Source organism: Citrus clementina, unplaced genomic scaffold (assembly GCF_000493195.1).
Source record: "Citrus clementina cultivar Clemenules unplaced genomic scaffold, Citrus_clementina_v1.0 scaffold_7, whole genome shotgun sequence".
NCBI lineage: Eukaryota > Viridiplantae > Streptophyta > Magnoliopsida > Sapindales > Rutaceae > Citrus > Citrus x clementina.
In genome coordinates this window covers 10,482,801-10,506,183 of record NW_006262075.1, presented here as the reverse complement: position 1 = coordinate 10,506,183, position 23,383 = coordinate 10,482,801, and the positions used below count along the sequence as shown (strand labels likewise).

The 23,383-nt window shown below is 32.3% G+C and overlaps 2 protein-coding genes across 2 annotated transcripts; both read left to right on the top strand.

The window, feature by feature from the left end:
• Positions 1 to 6,984: 6,984 nt before the first annotated feature.
• LOC18037658 (caffeoylshikimate esterase) lies at positions 6,985 to 9,019 on the top strand. Its single transcript, XM_006427090.2, has 2 exons — positions 6,985 to 7,545; positions 8,245 to 9,019. Exons 1-2 carry the CDS (start codon positions 7,233 to 7,235, stop codon positions 8,901 to 8,903), a joined length of 972 nt encoding a protein of 323 aa, XP_006427153.1. The 5' UTR covers positions 6,985 to 7,232; the 3' UTR covers positions 8,904 to 9,019.
• Positions 9,020 to 16,943: 7,924 nt separating this feature from the next.
• Positions 16,944 to 21,695, top strand: LOC18037760 (plastidic ATP/ADP-transporter). Its single transcript, XM_006427088.2, has 5 exons — positions 16,944 to 18,282; positions 19,347 to 19,601; positions 20,230 to 20,373; positions 20,471 to 20,818; positions 21,062 to 21,695. The coding sequence occupies exons 1-5, from the start codon at positions 17,518 to 17,520 to the stop codon at positions 21,413 to 21,415; spliced, it is 1,866 nt and encodes a 621-aa protein (XP_006427151.1). The 5' UTR covers positions 16,944 to 17,517; the 3' UTR covers positions 21,416 to 21,695.
• Positions 21,696 to 23,383: the final 1,688 nt, after the last annotated feature.

The following is a 23,383-nucleotide window of genomic DNA, read 5'->3' as shown; positions in this document are numbered from 1 at the left end:
TATCTCACTAACCCCTACTAATCATTTTTATAATAATATTTATTTTATTTTTATATGATATAATTTGAAAGGGTAAATAGCTTTTTAAGTGCACCCACATTATAATTCCTATTATTATTTAATTTAGCTAGTATAATTTCTTAAACCTTAATTTCTTTTAGCTTTTTAAACTGTTATCTCTTCTCAAATATTGTATACTCTACTTTTGTAATTATAGAAGAAAATTAATATTGAGAGGATAATGAGGAAGTATCAAATCAATTTTTATGGTTTTGGCAACAATAAATAGAACCTTTAAAAAGAATGAGAGATATTATAATGATTATGAGAGTTTTTTTTCTTTAAAAAAAGTTTATAAGTTTTATAGGGTTGGTGTTTCCAAAAGGATAAAAATTATAATAAAGGTAAATTTGGAATTGGGTGGGTTATGTTCAGAGAAAAAGATTAGTTTTAAAATTTTAATAGGGTTGGTGAGATATAATAAAGGGGTAAATATGACCACTCCTAAACCAATTGCATTTGTTAAAAGGGCGATGATATTTCCACCCGACAAATTTTGTAAATCCACCCCACTTCTAAAAAATAATTATTAAAAAATTCACAATAATTTTAAAAATTTCTAATAAAGAAGAATTCTAAATAATTAATCAATTAAATCTATCTTAAATCATTTTTTATGACTTATATTTTTTTATTATATTTGACTACTAAGATTGCTTTAACCTTAATTTAAATTGACTATTTTACCGTTAAAAGGTAAAAGTACAAAAAATTTACTTTAACTTCAACATCTTTTTATTTTATACAAAATTCATTGTCTCTAAATAGTCATTTCCACTTTATTAGTATGATTCTTAACCTTTAATTAAATTAACATTATATCTTTATGAACCAATACTCAAGTAAATTATTAGGCTGTCAGATTTATGTCATTTATATTTAAAATATTAAAAATTATTAGACTTCAATAAAAAGTTATATTATAAATCACAAAATTAAGTACCTAAAGTATTAGATACAAGAACACATATTTCTTCAAGTAACAGGGTCATTTTATGTTGTAAAGTAATATAATTAAATAGAACTTATATTAAACTAACTTTAATAAATAAATAAAAACTAGTAAGAAGAAATATAAGAATCCTTTAATCGATTAATTATACAAATATTTTTGTTAATTTATATTTATTAGAAATAATGTGAATTTATTGTAAATATTTTTTAAAAGTGGGTGGGTTGACACAAATAATGGGGTGGAAATATCCCTACCCTTGTCAAAAATATGAGTTGAACTTTTAAAACCCCTATAAATCCCCACATTTTTTTTTTTACAATTTTAACCTTGAAAGGCATTTTATAAAACAAAAAGTTATCTTTCCAACCTCATCTTCATTATTCATTGCCGTTAAATAGAGGGATTTCATTTATAATTAATTAATTGTAGAAAAACGTATTTGATCTTGCATACAAAGCACTTAAATGATTTTAATTTTTAAAAAATAATCTAGACTGAAATAGAAATTTTAGCAATTCACACAAGAAACTGTATTGAATTTGAGAAATTTTGTTTGATGGGTGAATGTTGAATCCAAAAGAGAAAGTCAAGATCATATGAGTTTATTTTTTGGAATAGAAATAAAGGGTAATGATCTAAAACAAAGTTGTTAATAGATAATAATATAGAAAAAGTCCAAATGAATTTATATTATAAGAGGAAATCCAAGCTGAATTAAAAGTTTATTTAGAAGAAACTCATTTAAGTTAAGAAAGTTATAGAGAGAGAAATGAAGATATTTTAGAGAGAGAATATGAAAGATCTGAAATAATTGTGTAGGGATATTTATGTAATTAAACTAGTAAAGGGATTTTATAAGATTTCTTTTGAGAAATGGAAAAAGTATCACTCTTAAATTATTGGCATCATGGTAAGGAAAAATAAAATTATAGCACTACAAAGAAATAAGAAACATTGGAAGTAATTACATACTAGCTTTTGTTTTTCATTTTTCTTTTTTAATGTGGGTGTTTCTGAAGAAGTAATTTTCGGGTAAAATTCTCAGGGCAACATAGCTTTCCTTCGTAATGTTCTTCCATTCACTTATTGTTTTATTCTCTTTTTATTCTTAAATAATTTTTTTTTTAAAAATATGAGTAAAGTTATGATTGTCAACCACTGTAATCTCAACATTTGATTTTCAATTAAATTGTCACATAGTCAGTTCATCAATATTTATCATACAGAAATGAATTCATAATTCATGAAAAAAAAATAATAAATCTTAATGACTATAGTGTAACCAGAACTCAGATGTTGGAATTATTTGAAATAATAATAAAAAGATCTTCTATTCACTTGATAAATACTTTTAAGAAAAGTTGACTTACAAGATACTGATACGCTTTTGATTCTATTAATTTAAAAATAAAAAATCATTTCTAAACTTTCCATAATTGATAATAATAATTTGGAAAAAAAACTAATTCACCCTCAACGTTTAAATAAAGGGACAAAAAACCCTTAATGTTTTGAAAAAGATATCCATACCCCATCTATTAACAGAAACCATTTCGTTAAATCATTAAAATGTTAATATTGTAATTGCATATTAATAACAAATGAATTGACAAAAAAACTCACTAACACACGCGAACAAAGCACATGCGCACACACACACAATTAACACACAAACCCTTAACACACTGTTTCTAGATCTTGACAAACCCTAACACACACATTCACACTGTTTGCCGGAAGCTGCTGGAACTGCTTGTGCTGCAGGAAGCTCGTGCTGCTGCTTGTGCATCGTGCGCGCCGCCGAAAGCTGTTGGAACTACTTGCGATCGAGACTGCCATTGGTGCTGCTGCTCGTGCGTCTTCAACTCACATTGGTTTTTATGACTATTGGATATGCTATTTAGCAGGGGCAAAAGCTGAAAACTTTGGTTACAGGGGCCAGAGTGAATATTGTATATATAGTTTAGAAATATTTTTTAATTTTTATTATAATTTAAGAAATATCATGTATATTTAAAAAAATGAAATTCTTACAAGGGTCATGACCCACTCTAGTCGCAATTAAGATCCACCCCTGCTATTTAGTACTATTAAGATTTAGTGATTATTGTTGTAACTAGCTTTTTTTTTTGTTGATCATAAAAGTTCAAATGGTTGACATGTGGAGAATTGTCATTCTTATGGCATTAATAACCAGTTTTATTATTTTTATTCTTGAGTAATGATTAAATTTATTTAGTTTGAAGAGAATATTTGACAAAAATTTAAATGGAGGAATTGGACAATAAGGGTATGTTCATAATTTTATTAACAATATATGAATAAATTGGACAATCAACAATTATTTTTATATGACATGTTCAAAGTCAATATCTTGACTTATGTGCTAGACGGATATAACGGTAATTACACGTTAAAATTATAATTTATATTAAAAGAAACGGTTTCCATTAATAAATGGAGGTGTGGATGTCTTTTTTAAAAACATTAAGAGTTTTTTGTCCCTTCATTTAAATGTTGGGGGTCTATAAGTTATTTTCTCTAATAATTCCATAGGGTAAACTTTAATTTACCCATACTTAGAATTATAATCTTCAATTTGCCATTTCAAGTATGAAAATATCAATTTACTCTTATTTACTGTTAAAAAGATTAAAAAAGAAAAAAAGCAATCAATGCCCCCCTCATTTGTCGTCATTATGAATGAAAATAGAGGGAAAATTGAAGTTTTTATATCTTTAAAGGGTAAGCCGAAGGAGAAATTCTATAATGCATTGGATGTTTCATATCTTTAAATGATGTGAAACAATTAATTAATAATTTTTTGATATGTGTCAATAATTTTTAAACCTAAAAATCAACTTATTAAAAGTCAAACAATGCCCTTCCCTTCTTTCTCTTTCCTCTAGTTTTAAAGATCCCTCTTCCTTCTTCCAATTTTCAAGAACAGAAAACCAAAAAAATTAGTTTATTAGAAATTATGAAAATAATAAATTTAATAAAATGCCTTTGCAAATCTTTAAACCTTATTTTTGCCAAATTAAGAACCAATTTCTCATTATCAAAAAACATCATGATTGGAACGATCATCCATCTTCTTTGAATTTTTTAATATATTCATTGTTTCCAATATCATCCTCCAAATGCTTCATTGTATGTGTTAGTTGTTCTTTAACAATCCTTGTTATAGGAACATTCAATGATCCTATATTATAAATTTTGGTTCCTGCAGGCATCAGTTCACTAAGGCGCAATAATTACCTAGACTTGGTATTGTATAAATCAGCAGCATCATTTCCCATTACAAGTCCCTTCTTTGCTTCTTTAGTCCAACTCTTTAATAAGAAACGCTCTGGTTAGTTCGTGAAATTATGCAAATAAAAAACCTTTAGAACATAACCACACAATATCCCCATTGACTGAAATAACTTACATGAGCATGAAATATCCATGGTGGCTGAATTATCAATAATAAACACTGTTTGTTGCCCTTCTTCATTTGCTTTATATACATGAACCTCGTCATTCTTAGAAATTTCTTCCATTCTCATAGCCATGCAACCCAAATCCTCCTTTATTCAATTATTATTTTTATAATTTCTAATAAATCAATGTTTCTTGATTTTCTGTTTTTAGAATTTGAAAGAGGGAAGAGGAATTTTTGAAACCAGATCAAGAAGGAGATAGAAAGGGAGATTTTGTTTGACTTTTAATAAACTAATTTTTAGGTCTAAAAATTATTGACACGTGTCGAAAAATTGTTAGTTAGTAATTTTACATCATCTCATGACATGAAGCATAAAATATATTATAGAATTTCTCAAATTAAAGATTCTCATTTTATTTGGGTAATGAATTAAAGTTTATCTAATTGTTTTATTATGCAAAGTAGATTAATGTGTCAAGAGGGAAGCAGAGAACGTAAAGTGAATCGGTTTTATGAACCGTGTTTGGCGGCCCACCTGATTAAAATAGGTCGACTGTAGGTTGGTGAAGTGGGACCCACATCAAATTATAAATAAAGCAAAATGATAATGTGCTTCCAATTTCGAAATTTTATACTTGTAATTCATTGGCTAATACATGTTCGAGTAAATTCTATCACATGGCAAAGTCTCTTTAGTAATTGATATCATGTCCAATGTCATGCCATCTAGTTGAAAAGTATTTTTCAGAAAATTTATAATCATACCTTAGCACATTCAGTGCAAAATAATTATTGTGATTACTATTGCTAATCTCCTCTTTTATAAATCTCTCGTTAATTATTTTACACGACAACAATTGTTTTTGTGTCAAATAATTAGCATAACGATAATGGAAAAAACAGAAAGTTTATGATAGTTAAATTCATTTTACCGGAATATCTTGGCCTTAGTGGATGGATTACCATCCAAGTTATCTTAGTCACTATTAGGGATGGCAATGGGGAGGGGAGGGGAGGGGACCGATCTCCCCGTACCCATCCCCGATATTTTGCGTATGTCCCCGTCCCGTCCCCGTCCCCTTCAGAATTACTTGAGAAAATTCACATCCCCTCCCCGAATAATAACAGGGGATCCCCGAAGTCTCCGATCCCCGAATAACTAATACATTTTTTTTTCAATTTTTAGTTAATCATATTAAAATAAAAAATTCAAATAAAAGTAAAGTTCAAAATATATCTTACATTAATATCTATTACAAAAGTCACATACATTAAATTAGTAAGTAACGCAACATGCAAGGGATACAAACTTTTTTTACAAACTATCATGAACAAATTAATAGTTTAATGCAAAATTGGTACAAATAAAATCGAATTTGGAGTCAAAATTAACTTTTTCAATGGTGGCGTGGACACTTTATAAATGTGGACTATTCCATTTACAACACAATAGTTAAATCGGAGCAAATCAAAAGTAAATATTAGATTAGATTAGATTAGATATTAAAATTGTGATTCGTTGTGGGCAATTATAACATCTATAAATAAAAAAATAAAAAATAGATTTAAGTTTAAAATATTTAAAAAATATTAAAATTAAAAAAAAATGTTTGGCTATTAGAATCTACTCGGTCTTTTTAATGTCCTAAATAAAAATTTAGGACTTTAATTAGTTAATTAGGCCTAAAAATTTAATAATATAAATATTTTGATATTTTTTATTTTTACTAATATTTATAATTTTATAATTTAATTTTTATTATTTATTTACTAGTAATTTTAAAAAATTAAAATGGGGAAATAGGTAGGGGATGGGGATTCCACCTCATCCCCGTCCCCTCCCCGAATAAGAAATTGGGTATGAAAATTTCCCCATACCCTCCCCGAATAAGAAATTATGTATGAAATTATACTCATACCCTCCCCGAATGGGGAAAATCTCCGAGAATACCCGTCCCCGTGGGGATTTTTGCCATCCCTAGTCACTATGGTTCAAGGCCTGGCAGAGGGAACTGGAAACAAAGAGATTTGATATAAATAATAATACACATGCATTGTTATCAATTAAAACAAAGTATTATAAATAATAATACTTTGTTTTAACCTCACATTCATACATGTCAAATTCAAAACAACGTCAATTTATGGAACCATCATTTGCATAACCACTTTCATTTTCACCTAGGTAGGTGTTAATGGAATTAATTTTTTTTTTCTTATACCATACATAGATAGATTTTTGTTATAAATTTTATAAATTTATATAATATAAGGCTGGTGCTACGTTACATTAATTCTAACGTATGCCACACACAACAATAGGTACAGATCCCACTATAAAAATTATTACTGTATGTGAATATAGGTTACGTTAAACGTAAAGTAGTGGGATCCATAATATAATAGTCCATATAAAGGCCAATAACGATAATGTCAATTTATGGGATTGCCACTGGACTCAATGATGTACTTCATTACCTACCGCAATTGTGGTGGACCCATTCAAACCACTTTAGCAACCCATCAAAGTCAATCAGTCCACCAACCCCCTCTCACCCACTCCCAACCCGAATGCCTCTTATCTTATGTTGGTGAAATCCACTCCCTCTTCCCTCTACTTTTTGCCTTTAAAAGCCAACCCACCCGCACTCAAGAAAACGGGTTTCGAAACGCATTACAGGCCCCACTTCATCACACCCATTATCTGACCATCCACCAAAACCCACCTCATTCCTCCTCCCAAAATCCCAACAAGAGGAGGAAACCAGAACAAGGAAACGCATCGAAGCGATGCCTCAAGAAACGCAGCCCGAAACGCCTCCTAATTACTGGGGCTACATGCCGGAAGAGGAGTACTACACGTCTCAGGGAGTGCGAAACGGTAAAGAGTACTTCGAAACGCCCAACGGGAAGCTCTTTACGCAGAGTTTCCTGCCGTTGGATCAAAAGGTGAAGGCCACGGTGTACATGACCCACGGCTATGGATCGGACACCGGCTGGATGTTTCAGAAGATTTGCATCAGCTATGCTACGTGGGGCTACGCTGTCTTTGCCGCTGATCTTCTTGGACACGGCCGATCGGACGGCATACGTTGCTATCTAGGTACGTGTATATGCTGATCGCTTGGTCGTGTCAAGTTTACGGATGAAATGTGAGTAACAACTAAAAAATGATAATACACATTAATTCATCGTGTTAATGGAGACTTCGATGAATTTGAATTGCATATTTTGATATTACGGTCGATCAATGGAAAAGAAACACAGTATCGTTGTTGAATTAATTATGATTTTTTTTGGTTGATGAAGAAGAAAGATAGGAAGAAATTTCACTTTATTGCCATCTTTGGACAATCGAAAAACTATTTGGATTTGGGTTTGTAATGGATAGCGTAAAATGTAATTTTAGAGCGGTAAATATTTATATAAACTGATGTGATATAATAATAATTGATTGAGAGAAAATATAAATAATTTATATAAAAGATGTGGATCATATAAAGTTTTTAGTTCAACCAATTATAAAATATCGCATTAATTTATGCAAATTAAATTTTGTGGTTATATCATTATTTAAAATAAAATGTTTGTATTCTTGTATTTCAATTTACATCAAAATAAAATATAGATTAGATTCTATCTAAGCATACATAGGAGCGAAGGAAATTTTTAGAAGAAGTTTTTTAGAGTTGATTTTTTTTTTTGGGGGTAATAATAAAGGGAATTTAAATATGAAAAAGGAAAAAAGAAATACTCATCAAACAAGTCCCTTAAGCTGTACGCCGTATGATGGAAATCGTAGGTGACATGGAGAAGGTCGCTGCTTCGTCCCTATCATTCTTCAAGCATGTGCGCCACAGCGAACCATACAGGGACTTGCCCGCTTTCTTATTTGGCGAGTCCATGGGTGGGGCCGCAACAATGCTGATGTACTTCCAGTCAGAGCCCAATACGTGGACGGGTCTGATCTTCTCGGCCCCACTCTTCGTCATCCCAGAAAACATGAAACCTAGTAAGCTCCATCTCTTCATGTACGGTCTCCTCTTCGGACTGGCCGACACGTGGGCGGCGATGCCCGATAACAAAATGGTCGGAAAAGCCATAAAAGACCCTGAAAAATTGAAGGTCATAGCATCAAATCCGAGGAGGTATACGGGAAAGCCGAGGGTGGGGACCATGAGAGAAATTGCTAGAGTGTGTCAGTACATACAGGATAACTTCTCCAAAGTAACGGTGCCGTTTTTGACAGTGCATGGGACGGCTGACGGGGTCACGTGCCCTACATCATCCAAGTTATTGTATGAGAAGGCATCCAGTGCGGACAAGAGTATCAAAATTTATGATGGGATGTACCATTCTTTGATTCAAGGAGAGCCTGATGAGAATGCTAATCTCGTGTTGAAGGATATGAGGGAGTGGATTGATGAGAGAGTTGAGAGGTGTGGGCCTAAAAATTGTTAAGTTGTTAAAGTTACTAATAAAGGATTTGGGGTGAACAAAAGTGTTTAATGTGGGGGAAAATGGATTATGTTAATGTAATACGATAATGAATGGAACTCTTATGTTGTTTTGATAATTTTGTGTTACGTGAACAGTCTTCTCGATTTCTTTTTAGTAGCTAGTTTTAATTAGCACATTATGGGTCTATATCTCATGTTGATTAAAAATGTAAATTCTAATGGATGAAGTTAAGTCCTATTATATGGGATAGGTTGATGCAGAAATGTGGTCGGTAATGTTGCGATCAGGTGTCTACTCCAACGCTTAAATTTGTTAATCGGGGTGGTGGTTTACTACTGCAGCTTTCCACTTGAGCAGATTACCTGCGTTCACATAGAATGGTTAGAGAAGACGCCAGATGTTTTTCTGACATGAATTCACCTATGATCAAGTCAGTTATCCTAGGCTTCTAGAAAAACTTATATCACAACCCACGTGGTTTTTTCATAATTGCTTTTATCAAGACACTCTAAAGAAAATTTGAAAGAAGAAAACTGAAGGAAAGAAATAAATTTGGAATAAGAGAGAGAGTTCAGTGATAGTGAGGGAAGATACTTGATTTCGAATTTTTAGAGACTTGTATCAAGGTTCGAAACCCCCATTACTGGATTGAGTGAATAGTCGTTAGTGGATCAAGGTTTTGCCCTAATTCTTTGGCGGAGATCAGCAAGTTAACTCTTGACCGAGTCTTTAGATTGATTTGGTTTGATTCTCTCCTTGCACGATTGTCGTGCTTGCAATGAAACCTGCTCGCTTCATCATATCTCAAACAGACTAATTTCAAGTTCCATTCGATCATACCTCGAGGAGGCTTTCTACTGTTACTAATGTCTAGGAGAGCACGATTTATACGAAGTCATATCCAATCATGCCCCCTCATTTACCTCTCAAACACAAATGTTGTAAGATCGTGACTATAGAGAAGATGACCTTGGTAATTCCATAATCTCACTATGATTTCATAAGATGGAATAATTCATCTCATGTAAATATAATTAGAGGTGTGAATTGAATTTTGACCGCAATTCGGCTCGAAAAATTTAAGTCCATTTGTGTCTCACATCAAACTTAATTTTTAAAAGATTGGTCTGAACCAGCCGTTATTCTATTACATTCATGTTCTGTTATGTCATGTTAATTTTATTTTTTGAATTACTAAAAATGGTATGATTCAATTACTATCGACCAAATAATTAAGGGATCGTGAGAAACTATTTAGAGATTAATGTAAGTTACATATGTTGTAACTTAGCCGCTGGCATACATAATGACTATGACGAGGAGTATCTTAAACTTTTTCAACTGGTTCAACCGTACAAAAAGTACGCATCAAGTATTGCCAAAATTGGGTTGGGCCAGGCCTTGTATAGCCATCTCAAGCTTCATTCTAGCCCACAAAGTTCGTGGTCCAGGCTTTGTCCCTATATACCCGGCGTCCGCCTATGTATTGGAATGTTTTATGCTTCAGCGCAATTACTTCATAGATTACATTCTTGCCATTTTTCAGTTTGCTTATTTTCAAACTTGGTACCCCCAGGCTTAGATACTGTTTGGTGCTGAGGTAACATAGTTTTTTAAGTAATTTTTTAGTTATTAACCTGAGTTCGAGTACTAAGAAAAAAAAAAAGAAAAGATTTTGAGTCTCACTCACCTTCATCTTTTTCTAGAAATTGGTGGATATATTTTTAACGCAAGACCGTGTTTTGCAAAAAAAGAAAATTAAAACAAAAAAAATCTGGCTACTTAAGACAAGTGGGCGGGTTCCATTATAGTGGGCCCAATTTCAACAGGCTTGCAAGATACAAATTCCGTTACCAAAAACTCCCTTTTTGCTTTTGGGCCCGAACATGATACCTTTTAGTCCCACACGATGAGACCCTTTATAATGACGTGTCAAGATCATAGCGGGGCTTCAATTGAGGACGCGTACAAAAAGAGCCCTGGCGTCAAAGTCTGAAAATGCCAGGAGCCGTGGCGTAAAAGATATTTTTGGGACGTGACGTGTCGCAACGAAATACGGTTCGTCCGTTTACGATCGGACTTGGAATCTGGAAGATTACATGTTCTAATTCGCGACGTAACATATTTTCACAACTCTCGAGGTCGGTTATGTCTCATTCCATATGACTTTTGTCTACGTGGATTCAATATTCAACGTTAATCGCCCGTGTGGGGGCCCCACAATATGCAATCCCCGCCACGACGTTCATAATGCTTTTTGGACCGTATATTTGCAAGTGGTAGGGCAAGCAAGTGGGGCTCAAAATTAAAAAAAAAAAAGAAAAGATAATTTAAATTTATCCAGATTTTTCTAATAAAAAATTATTTACGGTCTGCAAACATTACAAGTTGAGTTTTATCGCGACTACGAATGACACGCCATTATAAACAAGACAAAGGTTATTTAAAAAGAGAAAAAGAAAAATTCAACTGAAATATTCAGTAATCAACTACGAGAGCATATACATAAGACAAATTTCTTATTATCTCATAAATTAAAATAAAATCTCAAAATATTCAAATACTAATTTCATGCCTTTAGCCAAACCCTATGTTGTATATTGCATTTTCTTCGATACGTTGTTTAAATACAAATCAAAAATTTTTTTTAATTACATATCAGAGAATCAGATTGCTCAATCCACTATACATAACAAATTCTTCTTCTTGTCCTTTTTTTTTTTTTTTAAATTTTGGGAGCAGTTATAAACAAAAGTTAGCAAAATCCTTTTCCAGTACCCACCACCTAATTAACACTTACAAAGATGACGAAAAATACATAAACTAAGAGAGAAACAGAAATTTTACTAAATTTTGAAAGAGATAGTGTTTAGAAGAGACTAATTTAAGGTAGATATGGGAGAGAAAATAGGAGGAAAGAAAAGAAAAAAAATAATTAATATTATATTCCTAGGCCAATTAATTTTTAGTTTTATTATTGAAAAAAAAAGAGGGCTCCAAATCCTATCTCTTTATATATTTATAATATCGTTTAGATATATATGTTTTTTAAATATAGTTTGAAAATCTACATCAATGAGATGAGAATTCTACCTCTCTTTATACCTAATGAAATACATCTACACATATTGATATATGAGGAAATATTTTTATCACACCTAATACATTTGTTTAAGGAGGGATTAGTCACGAACCATTCATTAGAGGAGTCGAGGGCATTAACCCTCTACCAGACCAAGACCTTATCGGCAATTACTTTATTCATTTTTTGTGTATTAAACCATTTGGTATCCGAATATTATATTGGGTCATAACTAATTTAGATTCGAGTTGGATATGACCACTGAAGCGGTAAAACTCCACCAATAATTTATTTAATGCAGCTGCAATTATTTTATTCGTTACTCAAATAATATAATAGACGACGTGTGTCACCTTGCAAAATTGTTAAATTCAAAAAAAGGTAACAGAGTTAATAGTCTACATTGTACATTTTGATTGTGACACACAATTTACTACACTAGATAATGAAAAAACTTTTTATTTGTAGTAATTTGAAAGCCCATACCTAATTAAGCCAGCTCATGTCACTCTAAAAATCAAAGTCACATCTTCATAACTCGACAAAAACAACTGAGAGCCACAGCCGTTTACTCTATAAAGCTAACCATGCACTCATAAGCTTTATTAGATGTTGGCTTTTCCCATTTGGTGAATGCAACGTTTGCCAGCTTTGATTAATTAAATCATTTAAAACACAAGTCACATGCTATATATATTCAACTGAACCATCATATACATGCAAATAGCTCATGGGGCTTCTCACTTCTTTTGAATTAGTGCTTTTGGCTCTTTCTGCTCCAAACTTCTTTATTGAAAGCTAGTTTTGATTTGTGAATCTATTGTCATCTGGATATGGACTCTCCATTGATTGATAACAGGGTATGATTTGTTTAAAGAGTAGATAGTTTTTAGTGGTTGTGACTTGTGTGACTCGACAGTAGAGATCATTCGATTTATTTTATAAGGAGAAAAAAGGAAAAAAAAAAAAAGAATCAATACTAGAAACAAACTTATTATTCACTTCTGCATCAACAAGAAATTATTAAAAGTTTTTTAAACTTTTAAAAGTTTTTAAAAAGCTTGTTTCTAGTATATTACACAAGCTTCTTGTTGGGTACTCCCTAACAAGAAGTACCTAATGACAACCTATCTACTATAGTTGTAGTTACTGGTGTGTGCATGCATGTATATTAAACTGTGATGTGCTGATAATACAATCAATGGGTTCTATGAGTTTAATTAAATGTAGCAAAGTGAATATCAAATTTGATAATGGGACGTCAAATCCAGCACTACAGAGAGATCTATCCCTATTTCAAACTGACTTAGAAGCATTTGCCTCAAACTCAATTTGTTGTCATCTTTTTTCTGTTTCTTATTGCTTACGTTATATTATAAAATAGGATCTACTAAATCTATATTATCATAATAATAGAAGCAGTAGTAATAATAATTCTCTAGTGATGACATTTTTATTTTAATAAAGTGACAATGCCACAAACAGATTGAAAATATAGATTTTAATACATTAACAGACAAAAAAATACAGTTGAAATTCGTATTTTTTTATTTTATATTTTAGTATACATTCTCATTTTATTAAAGTAGGGATATCCTCACTAAAGAAATACATACATACATACATACATATAGTCTTTTTTTAGTGTGGGCGCTTTCATTTTTTTCATGCGAACATACTTTTAAACAGTGCGGTTTAAAAGAGTTAATTTTTAATGTTATTAAACTGCACGCTTTTAAATTATTTATTTTAAAAGAGTCAGTTTTCTTTTTTGTCTGAACCACGAGGTGATCCTGAGTGGGTCTCAATTGTGAGAGTGCCTCAACCCAGAACCCAAAATAATCCCCGCTCGCACCGAGTCGGCCCGTAAGGGTAAAGTGCTGGCCAAAGTGATAATTTCATACAAGACGAGGCTTGAACCCCTGACCTCTTTTAAGGAGTGATGGTGACGAATCACTCACACCAACTAACTTTGGTTAAAAGAGTCAGTTTTTAATGCTATTAAACCACACAGTTTTATAATTTATTCAAAAATAAAATTATTAAATACTACGACTTAAGAGTGTGTCAATATTAAAAAAAATAAGAACAAATGTACTTGAAATTAATTTATCTTTTTACAATAAAGAAAATTATCATTGCACCACCTTTCTTTTGTCTTATGTTCATTCAACCACCACAAAATTCTAACATGTTCTCTGCGTCATCTTTCTTTTGAAATTTGTATCAATTAGTCATTTTTTCATTAACACTGTTAAATAATTTAAACGAAATGACAATTTTACTCCTAAATAAATTAAAAAATTATTTTATCTTGTAAAAGCTTTGAAAATTTAAAAAAATAATTATAAAAATACCCCTACATTTAATACAGAAATAAATCCAAAAATTAGAATTTTTATTTTAAATAAAAAATATTTTAATAAAAAATTATAATTACAAAATTTTGGGATTTATAAAAATCCCTTAAATTATTAAAATATTGTGATTCATTTTTAATAAATAAATAAAGTTATTTTAATAAAATTTTGCAAAACTATAAATTTTTAATAAATAAATTCAGTTATTTTTTGTTAAAATTTTGCAAAATTATAAAATTTTAATAAAAATAATTATTAAAATTTTACAAAATGCTAAATCTAAATTTAATAAAAATCAAATAAGCACCTCTATTTTGAATTTATTTTTTTAAATGTAGGGGTATTTTTATAATTATAATTTTTTTTATTTTTCAAAACTTTTATAAGATAAAATAGTCTTTTCATTTATTTAGGGATAAAATTATCATTTTTAGGAGCATTTGAAACATTTCGTTTCTGAGCAAAAGAGTCGTTTTCAAGTAGTGTTCGATCGATTATGTATTAATCAATATTCAACCTTACTCCCAACATAGTGCGTCAGAGGTACGTTCCTCCATTCATTCAGGTTTCTCTCTCCACTTGCTCCTTATGTTCGTTCCGATTGTTGAGTGAATGAATGAATGAATGTTTGTTTAAATTATCTAACGGTGTTAATGTAAAAATGATTAATTGATACAAATTTAAAAAAATAGTGCAGAAAATATATTAAAATTTTGTGGTGGTTGAATAAACATAAGATAAAAAAATGGTGTAATGATAATTTCACTAATAATAATAATAATAATACAACATAAGAATCGATGAACTCGAGAATCTACTTACGAAGCTACATTACTGAGGAGGAAGAACACCAACAACCACGCGGTAGTGGAGGTAGGTGGTGCTGTGCATTATATATGTTTTATAAAATGTCTTTAAAAGGCAGCTTCTGAGTAATGAGAGGCTTTTAATTTTGTTTATTCCAACTCGTGGACTTCTGTGCCCCCCTCTTTAGACCTACTGTCTCATCCTTGTTTATTCAATCAAAAATAAAGACCAAAACGCGGAATATGTTTAACGTGTCACTTACTTCGTTCACTATCTGATTATATTACTCTTAATTATAGAGTAATCCTACCAATTTCAATATTTAAGTTTTAATTTCATTCTCAATTAATATTATATTTTAAATTATTCTTTTAAATTAATATAACGAATGTGATTCTTTATTAATTTCTTGAACTACTACATTCACAAACAAAAAATAAAATAATTTATCATTAAATTATTGAATATTCACGTTTAAAGATCATTTCATAGGACTACTGAGTCATTAATGAATAAAAGAATTTACGTGTATATAAATTTGAGTCGCTTCAATTAATCTTTCTTTTTCTTTCAATTAAAATTATTGACAAGGTTTTTGATTCTAAAATTTGTCAGCAAATTTCTTTTAATTTTCAAATTTCTCAGAAACCTATTTCGGAACAAGTTTGGATATTTATCATCAAGGAAAATAAAAACTGTAGACGTTTAAAAAGAATTTAACGAAATTTACCTTCATACTAATAATTTTGAAACATTTACATACAACGGGGAAAAAAAAGTATTCGTGTTGAGATCTGCAAGCCGCCAATTTTGAGTGCTTTAATTGACTCGTGGGGGAAAAGAAAAATTTGGTGTCAAGGTCCATTTTGCACATGTTTGTTGAGCTCAAAGAAATCATACTCCTAATTTCTCTTTGCAACATTTGATTGAGACTGAAATGCAAATTGTTAGATGAAAATGATGTTCCCATTTCACAAACCTTATTATTATTATTATTATTATTATTATTATTATTGAAGTACAACTAAGAATGCGTTCATATTCCAATAATGCAGCACCCACCCACTTTTGGTCAAAAAACTTGAACTATGCATAATACAATCAAATTGAAATCAAGCAAACTTGTTTATTTATTCTGTTCATCTAATGTATTCACCTTAAAATTGAATCTAAAAGTATTCTTGAATAACAACCGTATAAGATCATATTGAATTGAGGTGCTGTAACTTTTAAGCTATAGCTGCTGTGAAAAAAATTATAATTATGAAATAAAAGTTAGTAATATATAACAAATATAAATTTTAAATAATAATTTTGATAAAATTATTAAAGATATAATAGATTTTTTATTATACAAGTGAAAAATCATATCAATATAGTTTCCAAACTACAGTAGTTAGTATTTACTAAATACTTTAGTGTTGTAACTTTTAAGTTATAACTGTCCAACCGCAATTCCAAACGCACTATAAATTAAAAATCTATATTGAAAAAATTTGAAGTACTACCAAAGTATGTAATCTAACGCGGTCGAATTTATAAGACCAATCTTAGATGAAATCTAGATAGAATAAGATTATAATTAAAAACAATTTTCACACGGAAAAATATTTTCCCTTTTTTGTCCCCCAAGCTTATAATTGTTGCAACCCTTCCTAATGCTTATTGGCAAGTACGGGGAAAAGGGCACAGATGAGCGAGTCACACGGTTTGCTTGGACAACTTGGGATCTCACATGTAACTTTCAAACTCAAAAGACCCACAAAACCAGAAAACCCACGAGCATTTTAAACATAAAGTGCAAAATATCTAAATCCCATTCACCGCTTTTCTCACATGAACCATTGGCACCACCACTAATTAACAATTGCTAATGGAGATCATTTTTTTGTTTTAATTATTTTTTTTTTAAAAATATATATATAATTTGCTTGACTGGATTTTGCCCATCAACTTTTCACTGCCCCTCCCTTCCATCTGTTGTCTCGCAATCTTCACAAATTTTGTCTTCTTTTGCACAATTTTTATTATAAAAGTAAGCATATTTATTCAGCAACTTCTTTCTGACAACGTATTATAATCACTTTCTTAAAACAGCCATTAAAGAAAAATTCATAGGTGTAACCCCAAAAAAAAAAAAAAGAAATTGTATTTTTTATCTGATATTTTTATTCGTTTCTGGTTTTAATCTCAAAAAGGGTTTTGATATTTTTTCTTTGGTTCGAGGAAACAAACTATCTTCAACTCCGAAGCGACCGCCTTATCTCTCTATCTATCTCTCTTGTGTTCTTCTCTTGAAAAATTCAAGCTTTTTGTTTCTTCAAGGGATTGAGATAAGGAGAGGGAGAGAGAGTGAGAGAGAGAGATGGATGCTGTTCTGCAAACAAGAGGGCTTCTTTCCTTGCCATTGAATCCAAAAATCAGGAGCTTGCAGGCTTCTAATGGCTTAAAGCAGAGATTTTTGGCCGCAAAACCAAGAACCCTCGATGGGTTTTCATTATCTTCAAATGGGGTGTCAAAGTTTCAAAGCTTTGTGTCAAAGCCACAAGGGTTTGTCCCAAAGGAGAGACCTTTGCTTATTTGCAAAGCCGAAGCAGCAGCTTCTGCTTCTGCTGATGGGCAGCCTTTGCTTGGTGAAGCTGAGAAACCAAAGTTCTTTGGTATTGAATATACAACTTTCAAGAAGATTATCCCACTTGGGTTAATGTTCTTTTGTATTCTTTTTAATTACACAATCCTTAGGGACACAAAGGATGTCTTGGTTGTGACAGCTAAAGGAAGCAGTGCTGAGATTATACCATTTTTGAAGACTTGGGTGAATTTGCCTATGGCTATTGGGTTTATGTTGTTATACACGAAGTTGGCTGATAAGTTGTCCAAACAGGCCTTGTTTTACACTGTTATTGTCCCATTTATAGCCTTTTTTGGGGCTTTTGGTTTTCTTTTGTATCCCCTGAGTAACGCTATCCACCCTCAGGCACTAGCTGATAAGCTTCTCAACATTCTTGGCCCGAGGTTTCTTGGTCCCTTGGCTATTATGAGGATTTGGAGTTTCTGTTTGTTCTATGTCATGGCTGAACTTTGGGGCAGTGTGGTGATTTCTGTTCTGTTTTGGGGGTTTGCCAATCAGGTGATTATACAATCAGTTGATTTACTTTCTTCATCAATCTGTTCGCATTATTGTTTTGAGGATATGATTCTCGAACCATAATCTTGTGTGTTTGGTACTTTTAAATAATTGAATTGATTAGGTTGTTTCGTTTTGTTATTTTCTTTGTTAACTTTTTTGGACGCTGATGGTTATTAGTGGTCTAGATTGGTAATTATGGTAATAGATTGTGGCCCTTTTGCAAAGGCCGTTCCCAAGTGAGAGTGAAAATTGCTGATTATTCTCTGAATTCATAAACAATCTAGCATGCGTGAATCAATGATTTGGCATTCGTGGGATGCTAAAAGTTTGAAAGTGATTTCTGGCTTCTAAACTAGGTCATTGAATGCCGCACGAAGCATGTTTCTCGGATGTGATTGATCTTTTGTTATTGTCTTCTCTTCATGGTTTGTCCTGTTTTCATGCTTTTGTAAAGAGGTCATGAATTTTACTAAAAGGTTTTCAAGTATTTAGACAGACAATTTGTTTCCACCTTATAGCTGGGTTAAAATTTGGCATAGATGAAAATGAAAAATGCCCTGGAGTGTGATGCGTTGAATACCTGTGGACAATAGGTCTGGTTGTTCAGAAACATGCATTGCAGCGTTGTTGTTTGCTTTTAGGTATTATCAGAAACTGGTTGATTCGAATTTTCTGTGTTTTCGGTAATGCTAAAATATAAGGTCTTGATGCTTGATAGCGACTACAATAATCCCACACTAGTTCTTCTTATAATAATTGTGCAATTCCTTTAAATCTTTATTTGTAATGGAAATGAAAGCTGGGGAAGATACGAAGAAAATATTCTAATTGTACAACTGCCTATCTAAATTCAGATGTGGTTATGACTTAGAAAATTTTCTCATCTCTGTTTTCTTAGCAGTTGAGGCACATATTTCTGCTTTTATGTTAAGTTGAAAATAATTATTAGAATCAGCCACATTTACTGGAATCTAAATTTTGATTGTATCAAGTTCCCATTAGTTATTTCTGATTTGCTTTGGTTTTTGCGTGACTTAATATTGTTTTGTGGATTCTTGGGGCAGATAACTACCGTTGACGAAGCCAAAAGGTTCTACCCTCTGTTTGGGCTTGGGGCCAATGTTGCCCTAATTTTCTCTGGCCGAACAGTGAAGTATTTTTCTAATTTGAGGAAAAATTTGGGTCCTGGAGTTGATGGTTGGGCTGTCTCCTTGAAAGGAATGATGAGCATTGTGGTTCTGATGGGGCTTTCAATTTGTGGACTTTACTGGTGGGTGAACAATAATGTTGAACTTCCTACCCGTAGTAAGAAGAAGAAGGTAATATTTTGCTCGGACATAATCCTATTGTTAGTCATATTTCAATTGCACCAATAGTCAGGTATCTGCTCATTGAAACATATTGAGCAACATTGGACTCTACTTACTTTTTCTATTACCTGTTTTTGGTTAATATTGTTCAAGTTATCTTGCTTTAGGTTTTGGACATGTATATTTGTGTTTCACTGTATAGATTACAATTTATCTGTGTGATATGTATTGTTACATAGCATGAGAGCATTATTTGGGCAAAGCAAGTATTTTATGTCCTTTGTGTTTCACTGTATAGATTACCATTCATCTGTATGATATGTACTGTTACATCCCATGAGAGCATTTTTTGTGCAAAGCAATTTTTTTTTTTTTTTAAGAAACTCAAAAAATGTATCAATGAAGAACATTTAAATAGATAGAGGTATTGACGCTATTTTTATCAAAGTAATCCATGTAAAAAGACATGGTGCATTTGCTATAATAGGCCCATGTGCTTACACAGTTGAACTTAGCCACAGGCATAGAGAGTTGTAAAAATATGTGCATTTATCGACTAAGAAAATGTTCTAATGTGATCTGTAGTTACTTTATCAAAAAAATAATTTTTTTCCCCTTATTGTTAATCCATTTGCAGGAGAAGCCAAAGATGGGAACAATGGAGAGCTTGAAATTCTTGGTGTCTTCAAGATACATTAGGGATCTTGCTACTTTAGTGGTTGCATATGGTATCAGTATTAATCTAGTTGAGGTTACATGGAAATCGAAGCTCAAGGCTCAGGTGAATTTAATTTGCCTTCTGCATGTATCCTCTTCACATGATGGGCTTACCAATACAATGTCTGATTATCTGTTTTCCCCTTCTCTCAATTTTGTAGTTCCCAAGTCCGAATGAGTATTCTTCCTTTATGGGAGACTTCTCAACAGCTACTGGAATAGCAACATTCACGATGATGCTTCTAAGTCAATTTATATTTGATAAATTTGGATGGGGAGTTGCTGCAAAGATCACACCCACAGTCCTCCTGCTTACAGGAGTTGGTTTCTTTTCTCTACTATTATTTGGGGATCCTCTGGGACCTGCTCTTGCGAAGTTCGGAATGACTCCTCTTCTTGCTGCTGTATATGTGGGTGCCATGCAAAATATTTTCAGTAAGAGTGCCAAGTACAGCTTGTTTGATCCTTGCAAAGAAATGGCCTACATTCCATTAGATGAAGACACCAAGGTTAGAAATTTTCTACCTTATTTTTGGAATTCTTTTGGCATTGTTTTCAATAATTTGTAAACCCAGATAAATCTAGAACTTTGAATCGGTTTAACAATTCTAGTGTTAAAATTGGAAAAAATGGTCTCAGAATGAAAACATCATTATTTACTCTTGATCTAAGTTTTGATTGTGAAATCTTTTGACTGAAGTTTCTTCGAGTTGTTCTTTTGTTGACTTTGCCTGTCAAAATGCTTTTGTTAGGTTAAAGGGAAGGCAGCCATCGATGTTGTGTGCAACCCGTTGGGGAAATCTGGAGGAGCTCTTATTCAGCAGTTTATGATATTAACCTTTGGGTCCCTTGCGAATTCAACTCCTTATCTTGGAGGGATACTTTTGGTGATTGTTCTTGCATGGTTAGGAGCAGCCAGGTCTTTAGATACCCAATTTACAGCTTTGCGTCAGGAAGAAGAGCTTGAGAAGGAGATGGAAAGAGCTGCTGTTAAGATCCCAGTTGTCTCTGAAAATGAAGGCGGGAATGGTACTCTTCCAGGTGGATCAGCTTTGAATGCAGCAGGTGAGACACCCAGTGAAGCATCTAGTCCACGCAATATCTGAAATAGTTTCTTCCAATTCCTTGCCGCATGAAGAATGAGAAGCATCAATACTTGAGGTATTGCTTGTAGGATCTTCTCAAATTACACAAATAATAGTAGCTAAACAAAGTATGAGCCCGTCTGTCTTAATTCCGCCTTTTTCCCGTAGATAATGAGTTTAGTATCTGTTTACTCATACATTCATGTTCTTTGTAGAATTCGAATTTGGTTTTTTATTGATAGCAACAACATTAAATTTAATAATTTCTTGATTATATCTTAGTCCAAATTTGTACCTTTCATTTGATTGATTTGTCCAGAAATTGTTGATCGATCATGACTTCAAAACTCTGAATTCGTACTCTCCCTTTGAACTTCTTTTCTTTGTTGCACCCTGTGATTAAAATAGACAAATCTACTCTATTCTTTTGTTGTCGACTAATTAGCCTACTATTGAAGAATCATGGTTGTATCAAGCCCTTCGTTTCACGGAACATAATATTATAAATATGAAATGAGGCTCAAGTGCTTCCCCATTTTTCAAGCAGAAGTGCTTTAGAAGGAATTGACATCAAATAGGCCGAAGCCTGAGGTGTCTGCATGAGAATTAGTGTGGTCCAGTAGTGGTTGGAACCAAGCGGACGCATGAATCAGAGCAATAGTTTTTGCCCGTGCTCACACAGAAATGAAGGTGTAGCTTTGCCAAAATGACAAAAGCCAAGAGTTCACGTGTTGGTTGTGTATACAGCTAGACATTGCAAAAGTGCACAAAACTTAGCTCATTAATGCCATCACTTTCTACATTTCTTTGGCAAAGAATAGGGAAACTTCCTTGCTTTTAGCCATTTGTAATTAATCATTTTTTAACCGATTATATATTATAATGAGAAAACAACTAAATATTTATTATTAGAATTTTAGTGGGGATTATCCTAGGTCAAGTTTTTTTTTCCCTTCCCCCCACCCCCCTTCCCCCTACCTGTAAGGACCACCATGATGGTGAGGGATTAAGCGGAAACCTACCTGTAATATAAGTTATCAAATGACAAAGAAATATTAGAGGGAGGTATAAATCAAAACCAAAATCAAGTTTATTATAGCTTAATTCAAATTTTTTACGCTCATAAATTAGAAGTATAGATGGTTATTTCCACTCAATTATCCGCAAAAGAGGACTCAAACCAAGGAGGGCAACGGTTACCATTGGACCCTTGGCTGAGTGGCTGTATTTAATCATTTGATTATGAAATTTTAATCAACTCATGATTTCAATTGTCCTATAATTCGACACCGTCCAAAGAGAAACTGACTAAAGATTTTCTCTCTTTCACACACTCATTAATCTTAGTCTCCAAAAGTATTAGGAAATTTTGATCACTTTGTCATCACAATTATGTCCGATAATTCGACCCCATCAAAGAGAAAGTGATTAAAGCTCGTCTCTCTTTCCATACACTCCTATATGCCACTACTTTGTACATTTCTTTGGCAAAGAATATGGAAACTAGGTTGTACCCATTAGCATTTAATCATTTGATTAGGAAAATTTTGATGAACCCATAATTTCAATTTTGTCCTATCATTCGACCCCATCAAAAGAAAAAAGGGTGATCAAATCTTGTCTCTCTTTCCACACACTCAAAATCACCAAAAGTTGTAAATTATGTGGCAATAAAAAAAGGGGTTAATCTTTCCATATTTGTGTCACCTCGAGCCCATGACACATAACACGTACACTAGCACATAGCTAGTGTGTGTGTGTGTAACCATTTCATCAGTTTCAAGTCTCTTTCAATCTTCACAGTATGTAGCGGTGATCTTCTTGTTTACATAGAGAATGAATGACGATTTGTCTATTTTCATTGAAAGGAATATATTGAGCATTTAAAGAAACTTGTCTTCACTCTCCCTCTCTTATCCTTCTTCCTCTTCATTCACATCCTCTCAAAGCTCCAATTCCATTTTCTAATTTCCATCCGTTACAATTTTT

Excerpts from the sequence above, each read along its gene's own strand:
- LOC18037760 (XM_006427088.2), top strand. The coding sequence starts at position 17,518 with ATGGATGCTGTTCTGCAAACAAGAGGGCTTCTTTCCTTGCCATTGAAT. Across the intron at positions 18,283-19,346 it reads TTTGGGGGTTTGCCAATCAG|ATAACTACCGTTGACGAAGC; the intron begins GTGATTATACAA and ends TTCTTGGGGCAG. Across the intron at positions 19,602-20,229 it reads CCCGTAGTAAGAAGAAGAAG|GAGAAGCCAAAGATGGGAAC; the intron begins GTAATATTTTGC and ends ATCCATTTGCAG.
- LOC18037658 (XM_006427090.2), top strand. The coding sequence starts at position 7,233 with ATGCCTCAAGAAACGCAGCCCGAAACGCCTCCTAATTACTGGGGCTAC. Across the intron at positions 7,546-8,244 it reads CGGCATACGTTGCTATCTAG|GTGACATGGAGAAGGTCGCT; the intron begins GTACGTGTATAT and ends TGGAAATCGTAG.